The sequence below is a fragment of the Papio anubis genome, chromosome 20 (assembly GCF_008728515.1).
Source record: "Papio anubis isolate 15944 chromosome 20, Panubis1.0, whole genome shotgun sequence".
NCBI lineage: Eukaryota > Metazoa > Chordata > Mammalia > Primates > Cercopithecidae > Papio > Papio anubis.
Window position 1 is genome coordinate 21,967,928 of NC_044995.1, and position 18,785 is coordinate 21,986,712.

An 18,785-nucleotide genomic window follows, 5' to 3' on the forward strand; every position below is an offset into this window, starting at 1 on the left:
GCCTGAGTCAGGTACTCCAGTGGCCAGCTTTAAGGCAAGGCTTTCCTGGAAACAGCACCCCAAACAGTGCAGTGCCACCCTCGCCATGTAGCATGGCTGAGCGCACCCAGCCCGATCACACAGCACTAGGCTTTTAATGCACTTCAGCTCTGCCACTCACAGGAGATGGCTGGAAAGGCCCTGCTGCATGCCCAAAGCCCGTCACATGGACTGACCACCCTAAATGACATTCTGGAAATCCAGATTCCCATCAGGACCCCACAACTTCCTTGCCCTGGGAAGCGTCTCACTCTGTCACCCAAGCTGCCTCAACCTCCCAGGCTCAAGCAATCCTCCCACCTCAGCCTCCCAAGTAGCTGGGACATACCAGCATGCCTGGCTAATTTATTTTTTTGCAGAGATGGGGTTTTGTTTTTTCTGTTTTGTTTTGTTTTGTTTTGTTTTTCGAGGCAGAGTTTCACTCCGTCACCTAGGCTGGAGTGCAGTACTGTGATCTTGGCTCACTGCAACCTCCGCCTCCCAGGCTCAAGAGATTCTCCTGCCTCAGACTCCCCAGTAGCTGATATTACAGGTGCTCGCCACCATGCCCAGGTAACTTTTTGTATTTTTAGTAGAGACGGCGTTTCACCATGTTGATTGATCTCAAAACTCCTGACCTCAAATGATCCAACTGCCCAGCCTCCCAGAGTTCTAGGATTACAGGTATGAGCCACCGTGCCCAGCCCATTTTCAGGTCTGAAAGTGGCTCTTGGCCAAAGTAACCGGACGTTGACCAGCCACATGTGGAGACCACTGCTCCTAGGACAAGCAGCAAATGATCACAGCTGACAAGAGCTTGGATGATCACCCTTGGCGCATGCATAGCCCACACAGACACACCGGCATCACCCTCATTCTCCAGGCTTGAGGACGTCTGCCAACCCACCCCTGCACAATCACCCCTGGGATAGACACTGAGGCAAGTGCTTGATGTGGGGAAACTTAGCTGGTCTCTGAGGCAACCCCTACCACCCTACACACAAGGAAAAGGAGGCATGTTACATGCACTGTCACTGACACACAGACACCGCTTACATACTTCCAGGTGGAAATAAGTTGCAGAAGAGCAGGGAGAAAACCAAACTGCGTGCATGTGCACGTGTGTACATGTTTCGAAGAGGAGATGACAGATGTGTACGTGCACAGGAACTTTCTGGAAGACTTCACAGGAAAACTTTTCTATTTTTTACATTTATTTTTTGAGACAGGATCTTGCTCTGTTGTCCAGACTGGAGTGCAGTGGTGTCACCATGGCTCACTGCAGCCTCGACTTCCCAGGCTCAAGCCATCCTCCCACCTCAGCCTCCTGAATAGCTGGGACTAGAAGTATGAGCTGCTGCGCCTGGCTACAGGAAACTTTACAAAGGCTGCTTCTGGAGGGTTAGATGGGAATGGGGATGAGGAAATTTTTTTTTTTTTTTTTGACAGTCTCCCTCTGTCGTCCAGGCGTGCAATGGCACACTCACAGCTGACTGCAACCTCTGCTTCCCAGGTTCAAGTGATTCTCCTGTCTCAGCCTCCCAAGTAGTTGGGATTACAGGCGTGTGTCACCACACCTGGCTAATTTTTGTATTTTTAGTGGAGATGGGGTTTCACCATGATGGCCAGGCTGGTCTCAAATTCCTCACCTCAAGTGATCCGCTCGCCTCAGCCTCCCAAAGTTCCGGGATCACAGGCATGAGCCACCCACCACACCCAGCCAGGGTTGAGGAAATTTTACAACGTTTTATCTATTTCTAGACTGGGAGATAAGGGCGTATGACAAAAGAGGTTAGAAAAAGCTCCTTCCAGCCAGGCGCAGTGGCTCACGCCTGTAATTCTAGCACTTTGGGAGGCTGAGGCGGGCAGATGACCTGAGGTCAGGGGTTTGAGACCAGCCTGGCCAACATGGTGAAACCCCATCTCTACTAAAAATATAAAAATTAGCTGGGCGGGGTGGCGCATAATTGTAATCCCAGCTACTCAGGAGGCTGAGGCAGGAGAATCACTTGAATCCAGGATGCAGAGGTTGCAGTGAGCTGAGATCGCACCACTGCACTCCTGTCTGGGCGACAGAGTGAGACTCCATCTCAAAAAAAAAAAAAGAAAAAAAAAAAAAGAAAAAAAGAAAAAGTCCTTTCTTTTTCTTTAGTTCCCCTTTCTCGGGTGCCCCACTTCTTTTTTTTTTTTTTTGAGACAGAGTCTCACTCTGTTGCCCAGGCTGGAGTGCAGTGGCACAATCTCTGCCCACTGCAAGCTCTGTCTCCCGGGTTCATGCCATTCTCCTGCCTCAGCCTCCTGAGTAGCTGGGACCACAGGGGCCCGCCACCTCGCCCAGCTAATTTTTTTGTATTTTTAATAGACAGGGTTTCATCATGTTAGCCTGGATGGTCTCGATCTCCTGACCTCGTGATCTGCCTGCCTCGGCCTCCCAAAGTGCTGGGATTACAGGCATGAGCCACCGCGCCCGGCCCCTTGGGCCCCACTTTTCATTCTGAGCCTCTGTCATTTGTCACCATGAGCCCACAGGTGTCTGTAACTCAGGAAGGAGACTGCCCCCACTTCTGCCAGCAGGTTCCTTCAGAGCAGAGCCAGGAGAAATTCAGGCCTCAGCAAAGACCCCCAGGGTCAGCGATCACACAGGCAACTCCTCCCTTAAGCTGCAGTGAGAGCCTGAGTCCTGCCTCCAAGAAGAGGGGAAAAGTTGCCCCTCAGGGATCCCAGATTCCCATATACTCACATACGGCCAAGGGCGAGTCCGGCCCAGTAGCCACTTACCTGGCAGAAAGACTTCATCTTGTCCAGAACCTTGTTGACCTCTGGCATCACATCCTTGCCATCTACCAGGATGGGTGTGTTTGACCGGTTCCGAAGAGCCACGTGCAGCACAGCTCGACCCTGGGGATGAGGGTCAGGGTGTAAAGACTGTCCCCCCAACCCCAGGCAGCCATGCTCCCAGCTGGGCATGGTGCCATAGCTCGGCCCTCTATCCACTAGACAGGCAGGCCCTGAGGTCTCTGTTAGCAGCATGATCTTGTTCCAAGAACCCACTGTATGCTTACAGGAGGAGGAGCTCCCCAAGGACTTATGTGCTGCAGACAGTCGGGAGGAGATGGGGGCAGGACCCATACATGCCTAGGACAGGCCCAGAGGGCCTGCCATAGGTGTTCAGGGCATGAACAGTGAGAGAAAAGAGCAACAGTGGGCAAAGGCAGAGAATGGGGACAACACATGTCAGAACCAAGCAATAAATGCTTTCAGAAGCCGGGCGTCATGGCTCAAGCCTGTAATTCTAGAACTCTGGGATGCCAAGGCGGGTGGATAACTTAAGGTCAGGAATTCGAGACCAGCCCGGGCAACATGGTGACATCCTGTCTCTACTAAAAATACAAAAATTAGCCAGGTGGGGTGGCACACACCTGTATTTCCAGCTACTCGGGAAGCTGAGGCAGAGAATCGCCTGAACCCATTAGACAGAGGTTGCAGTGAGCCGAGATCGCACCACTGCACTCCAGCCTGGGCGACAGAGCGAGACTCCATGTCAAAATAAATAAATAAATAAATAAACGCTTTCCAAAGACGAGTGCTCACTAAGCCTGAAGTAACCTCATCCTCCCAATGCGTGTCCACGGTGTTTGCTGGCACCTTTTAGGCAGTGTCCTCAGCTCCTTGGATTTGCAGCAAGGTATGCAACTCAAGCTTCCCTCACCAAGCAGCCCGATAACTACCAACTGCCAGGAACCAAACCAGACTTGAAGTCCGTGACCGGTGCCAGGCGGTTGGCCCGGCTACGTGAGTGAAACGGCCTGAAGCCAGCAGAGGAGTCCTTGAGGGAAGGTCTAAAGACCCTAGGTGGGCAGGAAAAGGATCATCTTGGGATTCCAACCCAGTGAGAGGCTTGCTAAGGTGGAAGGTTTCATGCCACCCCACCCTCACCCTGCCAGACCCCACTCCTGCCCCACGTTTTATAGGTGAATGCACTCCTCCAGAAGGCCTTCCTTGATTGCATCCTCTCTCAGCTTAGACCCACAATGCAAGACAGGTTGAGTGTGAATCTCCACTTTGCCTCTTACAGCTACCACATCTTAGATAAGGGATGTGACCTCTGAACCTCAGACTCCTCCCATGTAAGAGGAGGATAATGACATCATGAGGACAGAGTCTGGGTGCTCAGTGTCCATTATACCTCCAGGCTTGGCTCCCATACTGAGTCAGGAACAGAGGTCCCCAGGCCTGGCCTCACCACTGCTTCCTATTGACTCCTACTGCTTGAGTAGGCTGAAGTCTTTAGTGATTAAGATTCTTCTTGTCGCTACTAAAACTTGCAGCGAGGATATATTAGAGTTAACTTCTCCAAGAAAATGTCAGCCTTGAGAAACTCTCCCTCTGGGTATGTGATGTCCTCCTCCCAGGCAGACACTGGGAACCATTCCAAGGAGCTCACCAAACCTAGACGACCAATCTTGTGGAAGACACACCCTAAAGCCCTGCTACAAAGCAGGAGGAAAAAGGCCTTCAGGCCCCTCATTAAGCAAAAGCATTGCCCAAGAGAAGGGGTGAAGACACAGGGTAATGCAGCTAACAGTCAGATAAACCCCAAAGGGAAGGAAGGAGGCCCCAGAGGGTATGTGGGGCCTGCTTACCTCGGTGTAGTTGATCTTCTCACCATTGAACATCCGCTCCCGGGCGGCCTCCACGCCCCTGGACTTGGCCTAGGAAGAGAAGATACTGAGGCCTGGTCCCGCCCAAACTGACCATCCCAAGTGTCGGCCCTCAAACACAAGGCTTGGTGCTGTCCCCAATAAGACAGACAGATGGCTGCTGCCTGGTTCCCTCTCCCACTGTCTGGGAAGGGTCTACTCAGACATCAGACACTGGGGTCCCCGGGATGCTGCTTAGAACCTAAGCCAGGGCAGGTGCCTCACCTGCACAGAGGAGGTCACCGAGGTCGAATGAGAGGAAAAACTCAAGATGCTCAAGGTCCTGGGGACGCCCAGGAGCCCAGCTCGCCCATCACTCTGTCAGTTACCAGTTATACCTCCCCAAGCAGAACATTACCAGGTCCACCAGCATCCGCATCACATCCTCCGTCACCAGGTTCTTGGAGTAATCCAGCAGGATATGCCCATGGTTGGTGTTGAGGGTCAGGCTGCAGAAAGATGGAGATGCTGCTGACCACACCCTGGTCTCCCTAGTGGAAGACCTGTCCTGAGCAGGAGCTGTTCCCAGAAGAAACATCCTCCCTGACCCACGCCCCACAAGGGTCACGGCCACCCAGCACAGTGGTGACGTCTGTCACCTGCTGGCCCACCAGGATGATCTGCAACAGCAGCACAGAGAAAGAAGCCATCCTCACAGACCCTCGATGCAGGCAGACCCTGGGTGAGGAGTCTGGACTGAAGGCGGGGACCACCCCCTCCCAGGGCTTCCACTCTCTGCCGTAAGTTACTCAGGCACCCATCCAGATGACAGGGATGGCCACTGGGACGTCTAGCCCAGAGCCACAGCCGCTCCCCGCCCCCTCCTCCACCAGCATCAGTGATCAGAGCTCGCTCGGCCGCACCCCGGCCCATGATTTCCTCCAATGCTCCTTCCCACTTCCCGGTCGTGCACAGGTCTCTTCTGCAGGAATCACACCCGACGTCTCCACCCTTCCACCCAGCTCCCTCAAACCCCACGCCCGGGCTGCCCGCCCGGCAAACGGTCCCAAGCCCATGTGGCCAGGAGCGGATGGAAAGGGACAGCCCTTTCCCGCTTGCTGCGTCAGCCAGGGCCTCTCCTCACAACTGCGAAAGGAGCCCCTGCTCAAATGGCCGGAGCTGCACGACGTGGGGGAGGGGAAACGTCCCCATGTAGAGGCCCGTTTTTCCTCGTGACGAAGCAGACACGGCGCCGAGACCCCCGGCGAGGCCGCAAGACCCCAGGAACGCACTCCAAGGAGACTCCAAGGACGAAGTGCGGCCTCGGCCTGGGCCCCAGTCCGTGGCCTGGAGGTGGGGGGCGGGGATCCCCGAGCACCACTGCCCCCGCCTCCAGACCCCATCCCCGCGTGCCCGGCTCCGGGCGCCGCGCGTGGCAGCCCCCGCCTCCGGCCCGCCCGCACCTGAAGTGGTTGAAGCGATCCTTGTCGGCATCGAAGAGGCGGCGCAGGTTCAGCTCGGAGCCGTGCTCGCGATACCATTGCTGCAGCTTCTGGAACTGGGGGTCCCGGGTGAGAGCGGCCATGGCGGGACTAGAAGGTACGCGGACTGGAACGCGCGCCGAGGAGGAAGGAGCGCCGGCAGCGCGCAGCGAGCAAGGCGCGGGGGCGCGCGGCGGCCTTTATGGCGCAGGCGCCCGTTCCGGCCCCACCCCTGAGCCCCGGCCCCGGCCCCGCCCCCGACCCGCGCCCCGATACCCAGGCCGGGTGCCCGCTAAGCGACCTTGCCCGCGGCCGCTGATCTGGGGCCTCAGCTCCTCTCTCCCTACCGCTTGCGCCACCGCTTCGCTGGCTTCTGCCCGGAAGTGGCTGTGGAGAGGGATGAGCAGAGCCCGGGGATCACTGGAGCCCAGAAGTTGGAGGCTGCAGAGAGCTACCCATGGCGCCACTGCACTCCCTGTGCACTGGTCGGCTTCATTCATTCATTCGACAAAACTCTACAGCTCGAACACCTTCCACGTTACAGGCAGTGTTCCAGGCGCTGTGGATACATATGTGCCAAATAAGCAAGTACAACAGATGATGTGTGTCAGGTGCTGGTAAGGGCTATTGAGGAAAAGCAAGATGAAAAGGGTGCTGAGAATCCAGGTTGCAATTAAGAAGAAACTCACTGGGGCGGGCGCGGTGGCTCACGCCTGTAATCTTAGCACTTTGGGAGGCCGAGGCAGGCGGATCACGTGAGGTCAGGAGTTCGAGACCAGCCTGGCCAACTTGGTGAAACTTCATCTCTACTAAAAAAAATGCAAAAATTAGCCGGGCCTGGTGGCACGTGCGTGTAATCCCAGCTAACTCGAGAGGCTGAGACAGGAGAATCACTTGAACCTGGCAGGTGAAGACTGCAGTGAGCCACTGTACTCCAGCCTGGGCAGCAGAGTGAGACTCCGTCTCAAAAAAAAAGAAAAAGAAGATGAGGTCAGAGAGTGAAAGGGAGGCAACAAGATCACATAAGACCTTGTAAGTCATTGTAAGAATTCTGGGGCTGGGCACTCTTGCCTACAATCCCAGCACTTTGGGAGGTGGGATAGCTTGACACCAGGAGTTCAAGCCCAGCCTGGGCAAGATAGCAAAACACTGCTTCTAAAATACTAAAAATAAATTAGCAGGGCATGTGGTGGTGCACACCTGTAGAGTCCCAGCTACTTGAGAGGCCAAGGCAGCAGTATCACTTAAGTCCAGGAGTTCGAGGCTGCAGTGATTACCACCATTGGACTCCTTGGGTATACAGCGTGGGTAACACAGCAAGACCTTGTCTAAAAAAAAAAAAAAGAAAAAAAAGAAAATAGGGAAAGGCTAACAACGAAAGAAATGAGTGGCCACTGAGTGGTCACAGCACTTTCCAGGGAACAGCCCCGTCCACATGGCCCTTCTTTAAGAATTGTCAACTCTAAGATTTCACTGAGCTTCCACACCTAGCACAACCCTGGTAGTGCTGAACGGTATTTGTTCTACTGGAGTTCTTTTTTGTTTGTTTGTTTGTTTGGGATGGAGTCTCGCTCTGTCCCCAGGCTGGAGTGCAGTGGCGCGATCTCGGCTCACTGCAACCTCTACCTCCCTGGTTCAAGCGATTCTCCTGCCTCAGCCTCCCGAGTAGCTGGGACTACAGGCACCCGCCACCACACCCGGCTAATTTTTTGTATTTTTAGTAGAGACAGGGTTTCACCGTGTTAGCCAGGACGGTGTTGATCTCCTGACCTCGTGATCCACCCGCCTCAGCCTCCCAAAGTGCTGGGATTACAGGCGTGAGCCACCGTGCCCGGCCTCCCCTGCCTTTTAACCTTCCATAATGTACACCTCTCGCAATTTGGCCTCTGTGATTCCCGGAAGCTTCAACTATTCCAGATTTCACATTTACTTTGAAACTCCAAAGTTACATGGATTTTGGTTTTTTTTTTTTTTTCCTTTTTTTTTTTGAGACAGAGTTTCACTCTTGTTGCCCAGGCTAGAGTGCAATGGCACGATCTCAGCTCACTGCAACCTCTGCCTCCCTGCAACCTCCGCCTCCCAGTTTCAAGCAATTCTCTTGCCTCAGCCTCCCTAGTAGCTGGGATTACAGGCGCCCGCCACCTCGCCAGGCTGATTTTTGTTTTTGTTTTTGTTTTTTGAGACGGAGTCTCCCTCTGTCACCAGACCAGAGTGCAGTGGCACCATCTCGGCTCACTGCAACCTCCAGCTCCCTGGTTCAAGCAATTCTCCTGCTTCAGCCTCCTGAGTAGCTGAGATTACAGGCATGTGCCACTATGCCCAACTAATTTTTGTATTTTTAGTAGAGATGGGTTTTCACCATGTTGACCAGGATGGTCTCTATCTCCTGACCTCGTGATCTGTCTGCCTCAGCCTCCCAAAGTGCTGGGATTACAGGCATGAGCCACTGCGCCCAGCCTAATATTCGTATTTTTGGTAGAGATGGGGTTTCACCATGTTGGCCAGGCTGGTCTCGAACTCCTGACCTAAGGTAATCCACCCACCTCGGCCTCCCAAAGTGCTGGGATTACAGGCATGCGCCACCACGCCCAGCCTGGATTTTCTGTTAGCAGGAAACTAGGTTCCTATCTGGTGGGCCGTAAATCACAGTGGCTACAGGGAGAAAACAGAGAAGTACGAAGAAAGGTCATTACTAATCCAAAGCCATTCATCATCATACTACAATACTACTAACATGGCCACTACTCTAGCCAGGTTTACTATGTGCAGAGTGCCATGCTAAATCCTTTCCATGTATCCCTCATGGCAGTCCTATGAAGGATACCTTGTTGTCCTCCCCATTTAACAGAGAGGTTAAGAAATGTGAAACGAAGCCGGATGCGGTGGCTCACACGGTAATCCCACCACTTTGGGAGGCTGAGGCAGGCAGATCACGAGGTCAGGAGTTCGAGACCAGCCTGAGCAACATGGTGAAACCCCGTCTCTACTAAAAATAGAAAAAAATTAGCCGGATGTGGTGTTGGGCACCTGTAGTCCCAGCTACTCGAGAGGCTGAGGCAGGAGAATGGTGTGAACCCGGGAGGTGGAGCTTGCAGTGAGCTGAATCATGCCACTGCACTCCAGCCTGGGCGACAGAGCGAGACTCCATCTCAAAAAAAAAAAAAAAAAGAAATGTGAAACGAGGCCGGGTATGGTGGCTCACACTTGTAATCCCAATACTTTGGGAGGCCAAGGCGGGCAGATCACTTGAAGCCAGGAGTTTGAGTCCAGTCTGGCCACCATGGCGAAACCCTGTCTCTACTAAAATTACAAAAACTAGCCGGACATGGTGGCGGACACCTGTAATCCCAGCTGCTAGGGAGGCTGAGGCAGGAGAATCACTTGAACCCGGGTGACGGAGGTTGCAGTGAGCCGAGATCATGCCACTGCACTCTGGTCTGGGTGACAGAGTGACACCCTGTCTCAAAAAAAAAAGAAGAAAGAAAGAAATGTGAAACAAGCCACTTTGCTCTTAACTAGAGAATCAACCCAGGCTACCTGGTTCCTTCCTGAACCCTGTGCTTAATCACAGCCCTGTGCTGCCTGCCAGTTCCTCTTCAGTCCTAGGAAAAAAGTGGAGGGGAAGTGGAGAAGCAGGCAATCCCTTTCTCCGCTCATCATCCCAGTTATGTCTTATTAGTTGAAACAGGGTCTCTGTCACCCAGGCTGGAGTGCAGTGGCATGACCATAGCTCACTGCAGCCTTGAACTCTGGGCTCAAGCGCTTCTCTCACCTCAGTCTCCTGAGTAGCTAGAACGACAGGCATAGCCACCCTGCCCGGCTAATTTTCTTCTTATTATTATTTGTAGAGACTGAGTTGCACTATGTTGCCCAGGCTGGCCTCAAATTCCAGGCCTCAAGAGATTTTCCTGCCTCAGCCTCCCGAAGTGTTGGGATTACAGGTGTGCGTCACTGTGCCTGGCCATAAGGTCATTTTATATTCTGTTGTCTACCACCATCACTACAATCACTACCATATGCAGAGCTTAGGGCTCAGAATCCCCAGGATCCTGGGGGCAGTGAATCTGGGAGGGGTCATGCCCCCGGACCAGGGATTGACCAAGGATAATAGAAAGGAAACCTAGCCCAGAAATTCCAAGAGAGCATGCTGCAGAGCCAGACACCTTCATGTGCCCCCTGCAAGATGATCTGGCCCCGAGAGAGGAGCGGACCAGAGGGTACACCTGAGAGCAGAGGCAAGTTAGGAAGTCCAGGGACAGTCCTAACTCTGGATAGCTAAGATTTAATTTCAAGCATAAGGCAGCCCTGGAAAAGTAACTGACTGCCACTGAGTATTGATGAAGCTAGCACTTACTGCAGGCTGTGGCGGGCACAGTTCCAAACAAGAGCCCCGTTCTAAAGATGGGGAAACTGAGGTATGGGCATTTAGACATCTCAGACCTTACTTCAGGGCCGCTGGACAGGGATCAGGCAGGCCCTGGAGGACAGGTAGTCATGGGAGAGAAGGCAGAGGGACTGGGGCAGGGGATTGGTGGGGTGGTCAGTTCTGGGGCCTGAGCTGAAGGAGTCGGGAGCGGGGCGTGGAGTGGCGTTTCCACGCCGATAGATTTTAGACATCTGTTTCGGGGCGGGGGGGCGAGTCCACCGAGGATGCTGAGTCATGTTGACTAGCGAAGGCGAGGGGCCCGCGCCTCTGGGGCCCCGTGGAGCTGCCGGGGTTGGCTCACCGTCTCCGGGGAGGCCACGGAGCAGGTGTAGGCGGGGTTGAGCGCGGATGGGGCGCGGCGCGGGGGGAGGTGCGCACGCGTGTGCGTGTGGGCCGGCACGTCCGGGTGGGCTGGGCGAGCGCTTGTGCGCATGTCCCCGCGCAGGGTCGGGCGCAAGAGTCCGGACACCGAGCCTTGCAGACACCCGGGTCCGCACGTCTGGGATGGACGTGGTGAGTGCACGTGCGCATGCGCTGCATAAGGCTGTGCGCATGCGCTGCATAAGGCTGTGCGCATGCGCACACCGGGAGTGGTGCGTGGAGGGGCCGCCTCCTCACCACGCCCCCAAGAGGACTAGAGCTTGTACCTGTTGTTGGCTTTACCGTACGCGACCGACTCTTGTCGTTTTGGGGCTTCATTACCAGAGTCCCGAATCCTTTGCTAGGTGCTTAAAAACATTTTCTTCATTGTACATAGGTGTTTCCACGAGAATAAAAAGCTTTACACTGGGGCCGGGCGCAGTGGCTTAAGCCTGTAATCCGAGCACTTTGGGAGGCCGAGACGGGTGGATCACGAGGTCAGGAGATCGAGACCATCCTGGCTAACACGGTGAAACCCCGTCTCTACTAAGAAATACAAAAAAAAACTAGCCGGGCGAGGTGGCGGGCGCCTATAGTCCCAGCTACTCGGGAGGCTGAGGCCGGAGAATGGGCGTGAACCCGGGAGGCGGAGCTTGCAGTGAGCTAAGATCTGGCCACTGCACTCCAGCCTGGGCGACAGAGCGAGACTCCCTCTCAAAAAAAAAAAAAAGCTTTACCTTTATTTGAGGTCTGCTTGGGCCTACGCGCATCTCCACCGTAGTGCTAATCCCTTCCCTGTCCTGGGACAGCCTGTGATGTAATTTAATGAGTATTCTTTTTAGCTAGCCTTGAGAGCCTTTAGTCTGGTGGTTTTGTTTTCGTTTTTAGAGACAGAGTCTTGCTCTATTACCCCAGAGCTGGAGTGCGCGTGAAGCGATCGGCCACTGCAGCCTCGAACTCCTGGACTCAAGTGATCCTCCCACCTTGGCCTCCCAAAGTGCTGGAATTCGAGGCGTGAGCTGCTACACCCAGCCTCTGGTTCTATTTTTTTTGCTCAGTATTAGAATTCGTAAGTTCTGGCCCCGGCAACACATCCTTTCATGTCTCAAGTTGCATTGTGGTGGTCACAGGACCTGTCCTGCACCTTGCACATGTGGCCATGAACAAGACTCGCTCCTTGCTCTCATGGGGCCTTCATTCCAGTGAGACACAAATGCAAACACAAAATTCCAGAAGAGTGCTAAGTGCTGTCATGAGAAACGAAGCCAGGCTGGAAGATGGGCTCTAACCCCAGAAAACTGATGGAGAGGCCCAGGCAGCCTTGGGAGCAACAGGTAGGCAAGTTGGAGGACACATGGCAAGGCTACTTGGAAGTAGGGGAGGGTGCATGGGAAACTCTGAGGCTGTGGGGGAGAGGCAGGAGCCAGGTGAAGTCCAGGTAGATAGCAGTGGAGATGTAAGAACATGGTGGAATTTTTTTTTTTTTTTGAGATGGAGTCTTGCCCTGTCGCCCAGGCTGGAGTGCAATGGTGAGATCTCAGCTCACTGCAACTTCCACCTCCCGGGTTCAAGCGATTCTCCTGCCTCAGCTTCCTGAGTAGCTGGGATTACAGGAACCCGCCACCATGCCCAGCTAATTTTTGTATTTTTTAGTAGAGTTGGGGTTTCACCATGTTGGTCAGGCTAGTCTCGAACTCCTGACCTTGGGTGATCCACCTGCCTTGGCCTCCCAAAGTGCTGGGATTATAGGTGTGAGCCACAGCACCTGGCTAGAACATGGTGAAATTTGAGTGTGCTTGGGAATACGCTTATAGGACTTGTTGATTAGTTGAATGAGGAAATGAAAAAATGAAGAATATCTTCTGGGATTTCAGCCTGAGCAACTGGGTTGCTGGTGGATGCTGGTTCTCTTACCAAGGACGGGAAAGATGGGTTGTCTCCCCTAAAATACTGAGTTTTAAAGGCAGGGACTGTTATCTTTGCAGTCTTGGCTCCTAGCAAGGGCCTAGCCCTTATGTGACATTAGTGAATGTTGAAATGAATGTGACATGCCTCAAACAATCCTCCCTCACCTAGGCCCACATCTTCAAGTCAGTATTCCGGTACAAGCCACATCCAGTCCCCTCACCGACCCACAGAGGCCTGGGCTCAGGAGCTCACCCCTGTGCTGTAAGGCCATGTGCATGTGTTATTTCCAGAGCCTACCCTTGGAGATGCCTCAGACTCCTGGGTACCTGTGGCTGGGAGGTAGCCAGTCATGCTGTCCACATACATGCTTTTGGGCAGTGGAGAAGCTGATCATTGGGAAGGTTTATTTCCTGTCTCCACATTAGGAGGCAGGTTACAGCAGTGGCCACACGGTGCACAAAAGGCCATCCCCTAACAGCCCCATGGTTGGCATGCAGCATCTCAGCCTCCAAACTGGAAGCCCCCCGCTATCCAAGGAGCCCCCAGGTGGGAAAGGAAGGTCACAAGCCTCCCAAGTACCTCAGATGGGCTGAGGCCTGTGAGGCCCCTGCAGTAGGTCAGGTGTAGCATCTGCTCAGCTTCCCTCCCCACTCATTCGCACACAGCCAGAGCTATGGGGCTCCTGCCCTCTGGCCTCCAGCACTGCTGTGAATCAGAACTAGTCGGCCGGGCGCGGTGGCTCAAGCCTGTAATCCCAGCACTTTGGGAGGCCGAGACGGGCGGATCACGAGGTCAGGAGATCGAGACCATCCTGGCTAACACGGTGAAACCCCGTCTCTACTAAAAAATACAAAAAACTAGCCGGGCGAGGTGGCGGGCGCCTGTAGTCCCAGCTACTCGGGAGGCTGAGGCAGGAGAATGGCGTGAACCCGGGAGGCGGAGCTTGCAGTGAGCTGAGATCCGGCCACTGCACTCCAGCCTGGGCAACAGAGTGAGACTCCGTCTCAAAAAAAAAAAAAAAAAAGAACTAGTCAAGAGAACTGGGTGCTTGTGTTAAACGGGAACACACTTAAATAAAATACGGGCTTTTTTTTTTTTTTTTAAAGACATGGGGTCTCACTATGTTGCCTAGGCTGGTCTTGAACTCCTGGCCTCAAGCAGTCCTCCCAGGTGAGCCTCCCAAATTGCTGGGATTACAGGTGTGAGCCAGCACACCCGGCCCCTGCTAGCTTTTTAATATGGACTTCCAGTGTGTTCTTCAGCACACTCAGGCAGCATGGCTGTTACTGAGCAACTTTGTCTTGAGGTGCATTTGGAAGGCTCTGGGACTTGGTCCCCATGCTCAACTTCAGGGCACCTTGGCAGAAAGAAGAGTGGTTCCTACACCAGCAGCTTATATATCAATGCCCACATTACTCCATTTCCTTCAGATCAGCAAAAATGGTTCCAATGAGGTGCTTTCTGTAAATGAAAATGAGTTGAAATGCTCCTGTGACCTGCCCTCCATCTGTGGTTCTCATGATACTATCTTCCTTCTGCTTAGCAGGATGGCATCATCCAGTGAGACAAGTCCTTCTTTTTTTTTCTTTTTGTCTGAGACAGAGTCTTGCTCTGTTACCCAGGCTGGAGTGCAGTGGAGCAGTCTTGGCTCACTGCAACCTCTGCCTCCTGGGTTCAAGCAATTCTCCTGCCTTAGCCTTCTGAGTAGCTGGGATTACTGATGCCTGCAACCACACCACCTAATTTTTTTTTTTTTTTTTTTTTTTTGAGACGGAGTCTCGCGCTGTCGCCCAGGCTGGAGTGCAGTGGCGCGATCTCGGCTCACTGCAAGCTCCGCTTCCCGGGTTCACGCCATTCTCCTGCCTCAGCCTCCTGAGTAGCTGGGACTACAGGCGCCCACCACCGCGCCCGGCTAATTTTTTGTATTTTTAGTAGAGACGGGGTTTCACTGTGGTCTCGATCTCCTGACCTTGTGATCCGCCCGCCTCGGCCTCCCAAAGTGCTGGGATTACAGGCTTGAGCCACCGCGCCCGGCCACACCACCTAATTTTTTGTATTTTTAGTAGAGATGGTGTTTCACCATGTTGGGCAGGCGGGGCTTGAACTCCTGACCTCATGATCCACCACCTCAGCCTCCCAAAGTGGTGGGATTACAGGTGTGAGCCACAATGCCTGGCCTTTTTTTTTTTTTTTCTTTGGAGACAGTCTCGCTCTCTGGACAGGCTAGAGTGCAGTGGCACGATTTCGGCTCACTGCAACCTCCGACATCCTGGGTTCAAGCGAAGCGATTCTTCTGCCTCAGCCTCCTGAGTAGCCGGGATTACAGGCACGCGCCACCATGCCCAGCTAATTTTTGTATTTTTAGTAGAGATGGGGTTTCACCATGTTGGCCGGGATGGTCTCGATTTCCCGACCTCGGGGTCCACCTGCCTCAGCCTCCTAAAGTGCTGGGATTACAGGTGTGAGCCACTGCGGCAGGCAGAGACAGGTCCTTCTTATCCCTGTGTGGCACAGTATCTCTGCCATAGATTGGGTCCCTGGTTTGGGGAGAGGGTAAAATAAGCCCTCATTCTTGCATCTCCTCATTGGACAAGCTAGCTGGGCAAGTCACAGCATCCACATTTGGTGGGACATGGGTGTTGGCAGACCCCAACCCAGAGAGCTTGCACCTTTCAGAGGACATCTCCTTCACTACGGCACTGGCTTCCCCTGCACAGGGGCCTAAACCAGCTTGGGCCTTAGGGAAGCCAATAGAGGAGGTGTAGCTGCTTGTTCTGCCTCCTGCCCATCCACTTCAGCTCACTGTAATATCCCAAGTGGTCTTCCCCTTGCTAGAATCAGAGGACAGGCTGACCTAAAAACCAACTCAGTGTGCAGCTTTTCAAAGCAATGAATCAGGCAGGGCTTTTGACATAATGTCCTCTGCAGTTCATTTTAAACAAGGATACAAAGTATTATTAAATGTATATTTTTAATAAAGCCAATAGTTATTTTACTTATAGGAGCTTTAAAAGATACAAAATGTAGAGTTCCAGTTTGGAAGCATTGTAACTATACACACAATGTCCTGCTGATGCCCTAGCAAGGCAGCCACGCCCGACCATGCAAAGGACACATACATTCACACACGCACACACATGCGCTTTGGCGAGACCCCTCTGCCAAGCGCAGCACCTGGAATTACCAGTGTTCAGAGCAAGGCGGTGCCGGGAACACAGCACCTACATGGAGACCACACAAACGGCTTCACACAGTCTCACAGCCCATGGAGATGCAATTAGAAAATGTCTTCCTTAATAGAGAAAAACAAACTGGAAAGTGACAATTAGCAACGTCACCTGTGCTGGGGCATCAAGGACTGACCTCTGTCCAAGGTGAGGCCTTTGGGGAGGCACTATTAAAACAAGAGTACATCAGTATAATAGAACTCGAAATACAGGGTACTGTGGACACATTACTGAAGGAAATAGAAAACTATCTTACAAGTAGAACAGCCATAGACAACTTTAACAGAGATTAGTGTGCACACTGTGACAGCTAACAGACAGGAGCCACGCAGGGTTGGTGCAAAGCACGTGCCTGAAAATGTCTATATACAAAACAGTTCTTTGTAAACATGGTGAGGTGAATGCTCAGAACCACGGCAAAAGATCATAAATACAGGCAGCAATGCATCCCCACACAGCACAAAAGACAACACCTGAGGCCTGGGAACAGCCTGACAACACAGTACTAAAAACTCAGGTGGCTGGGCTCAGACACCCTAAGGGTCCTCTCGAATTAGTGTGTGTGTGTGTGTGTGTGTGTGTGTACATACATATATATATGTGTGTGTATATATATATTCTTTTTTTTTTCTTTTTGAGACGGAATCTCGCTTGGTCACCCAGGCTGGAGTGCGGTGGCACAATCTCGGCTCACTGCAACCTCCGCCTCCCGGGTTCAAGCGATTCTTCTGCCTCAGCCTCCCAAGTAGCTGGGACTACAGGCGCCCGCCACCACGCCTGGCTAATTTTTGTATTTTTAGTAGAGATGGGGTTTCATCATATTGGCCAGGCTGGTCTTGAACTCCTGACCTTGTGATCCGCCCACCTCGGTCTCCCAAAGTGCTGGGATTACAGGCGTGAGCCACCGCGCCCATCCTCTTTTTGGTATTTTTATATATAAATTTACTTATATCTGTAGAAAAACGAGAACATAAATGTGTTATTACAATCTTTGCTGGAAAAGCTTATATGGAGTTAGAAAGAATAAACCATTTATTAGTAGTTAACATATATTAAAATGGTTTAATGATTTAAGAAAATATAAAAAAAATATTAATACTGTCAAACTTTCATACTAGAAAATATTATGGATTTTTCTCAATTAGACTTTTTCAAAGATGAAATATGAAAAATTTAAATAAGTTTTATATAAAGAACTTTCTGTAACCTCAATTAATATACAGTGGGATATGTCTATTCTATATAGATATATTTATTATTATTTCTCAATTTAAGCACCATTCAATTCTTCTGGATCCATTCTGACTGGAAAATATCCCTAAATCCACAGGATGTTATCTATTTAATGGCACATGTTAACTGAAAATGAGGTGGATTTTTTTTTTTTTAAGAAAAGACCTTAAATTAATTTCTATCTACATCTTAATTGGTTTGTCTTCTGAGCCAGCTCACAATGTCAATGCAATTTCTAGTGCAGGTGTCTCTGAGTGCCCCTTGACCACACCCCGAGGACTGTGGCAGTGTCCTGGCCGTGTGTGGAAGGATCGAAGGGCAGCAGGTGCAGCCTTGCTCTGCACATGGACAGCAGCCGGCTGGTCCACTGCCACGCACCTTCAGCAGTATACCTCCGACACGAGTTCCACCATCCTGCTTCCGTAAAGCTGGGAAAGGCCGCAGTCCCTGGGTGCTGCTGGGTGGCGAGGAACTGTCCACCCACAGAAACCCCAGGTGACTGCTTCCAATCACAAATATTCTATATTTTGCCCATTTTGTATAAGCTTAAATATAGTGTTAAACAAACCTCCAGCCAGTGTATCTGTTATCTTAAAATATTCAATGCATTTTAGGCAGGAGATGTTTTAACTAAAAACCTACATGAAAAAAATAGCTAGAAAAATACAGTGATTGGTGTGGTCATCACTCAAGGTGTGGAGGAGGGAGGAGAGGGTTTCTGAAAAATGGTCAGTTATGCCCTCAGCTTTCAGGCCTGATGTCTTCTCAACACAAAGCAGGACTAAAAACCCAAGAGCTATGTTTCTTCAAGTGTGGCCGTGGCGCCTGCATCAGAGTCACCTGCGGGGCTTATTAGGCATGCAGGTTCCCCAGCAAGCCCCCGAAGGCCAGACGCCTGTGTCTCCAGATGGCTCTCCAGGGCTCTGATGCCGCCAATGTTTGAGAAGCCAGGTTTAAAGGCTGGGAGCTGCCAACCACCCTTGTCCCCAAGGAACCCTCCCTGGGATGGGGTGCACTGGTCCTCTGAGTGGCTGGTGTCAGCTAGGCGGCCCTGGGATGGGGACACCCATCCCCACAGCTCTGGGCAGGCAGGCAGGCTGGCCTGGGGTCAGTACTGGGGCAGATAGGCTGGCCTGCGCTCAGCCTTCCCAGGGAAGGCCTTGAAGCCCTTGGGTGCTGCCTTATGTGCTGGTGGGGGTGGGGGCTGTGGTGGGGTCTGCACGTAGGAGAAGGCGGCGGCACTGCAGTCGTTGGTTGCGGCCCATACTGGGGACTGCAGCATCTGCATGGTGTCGTTCCACTGGCTGCCGGGGCTGGTGACTGCATAGAGTGGTGCGCTGGGGCTGGGCAGCGTGCTGGGAAGCGGGGAAGGGTGCTGCCAGGGTGCTTTGGGTGGCCACGTTTTGGTTTTGTTATCCTGAGAGACAGAAGAGAGTTCTTAGTGGCATTTTGGGCAATGTATCATCTTTTCCCACCTCCCCAGATCCCTGGC

General features: G+C 52.5%; 2 protein-coding genes across 3 annotated transcripts in view; both read right to left on the bottom strand.

The window, feature by feature from the left end:
* Positions 1 to 6,475, bottom strand: part of GPI (glucose-6-phosphate isomerase) — a 46,342-nt gene extending 39,867 nt beyond the window's left edge. The window contains exons 1-4 of the mRNA XM_021930980.2: positions 6,122 to 6,475; positions 5,077 to 5,167; positions 4,662 to 4,730; positions 2,797 to 2,916 (exon numbers count right to left, since the gene is read on the bottom strand). Of these exons, the coding sequence (XP_021786672.1) occupies positions 2,797 to 2,916; positions 4,662 to 4,730; positions 5,077 to 5,167; positions 6,122 to 6,243 (402 nt within the window). The 5' untranslated portion in view covers positions 6,244 to 6,475. The remainder of the gene's footprint in view (positions 1 to 2,796; positions 2,917 to 4,661; positions 4,731 to 5,076; positions 5,168 to 6,121) is intronic.
* A 9,305-nt stretch (positions 6,476 to 15,780) lies between these two features.
* The window catches only part of KIAA0355 (KIAA0355 ortholog), a 99,049-nt gene continuing 96,044 nt past the window's right edge, over positions 15,781 to 18,785 (bottom strand). For both annotated transcript variants that reach the window (XM_031659677.1, XM_009194114.3), the window contains exon 14: positions 15,781 to 18,710. In XM_031659677.1, the coding sequence (XP_031515537.1) occupies positions 18,402 to 18,710 (309 nt within the window). In that variant the 3' untranslated portion in view covers positions 15,781 to 18,401. The remainder of the gene's footprint in view (positions 18,711 to 18,785) is intronic.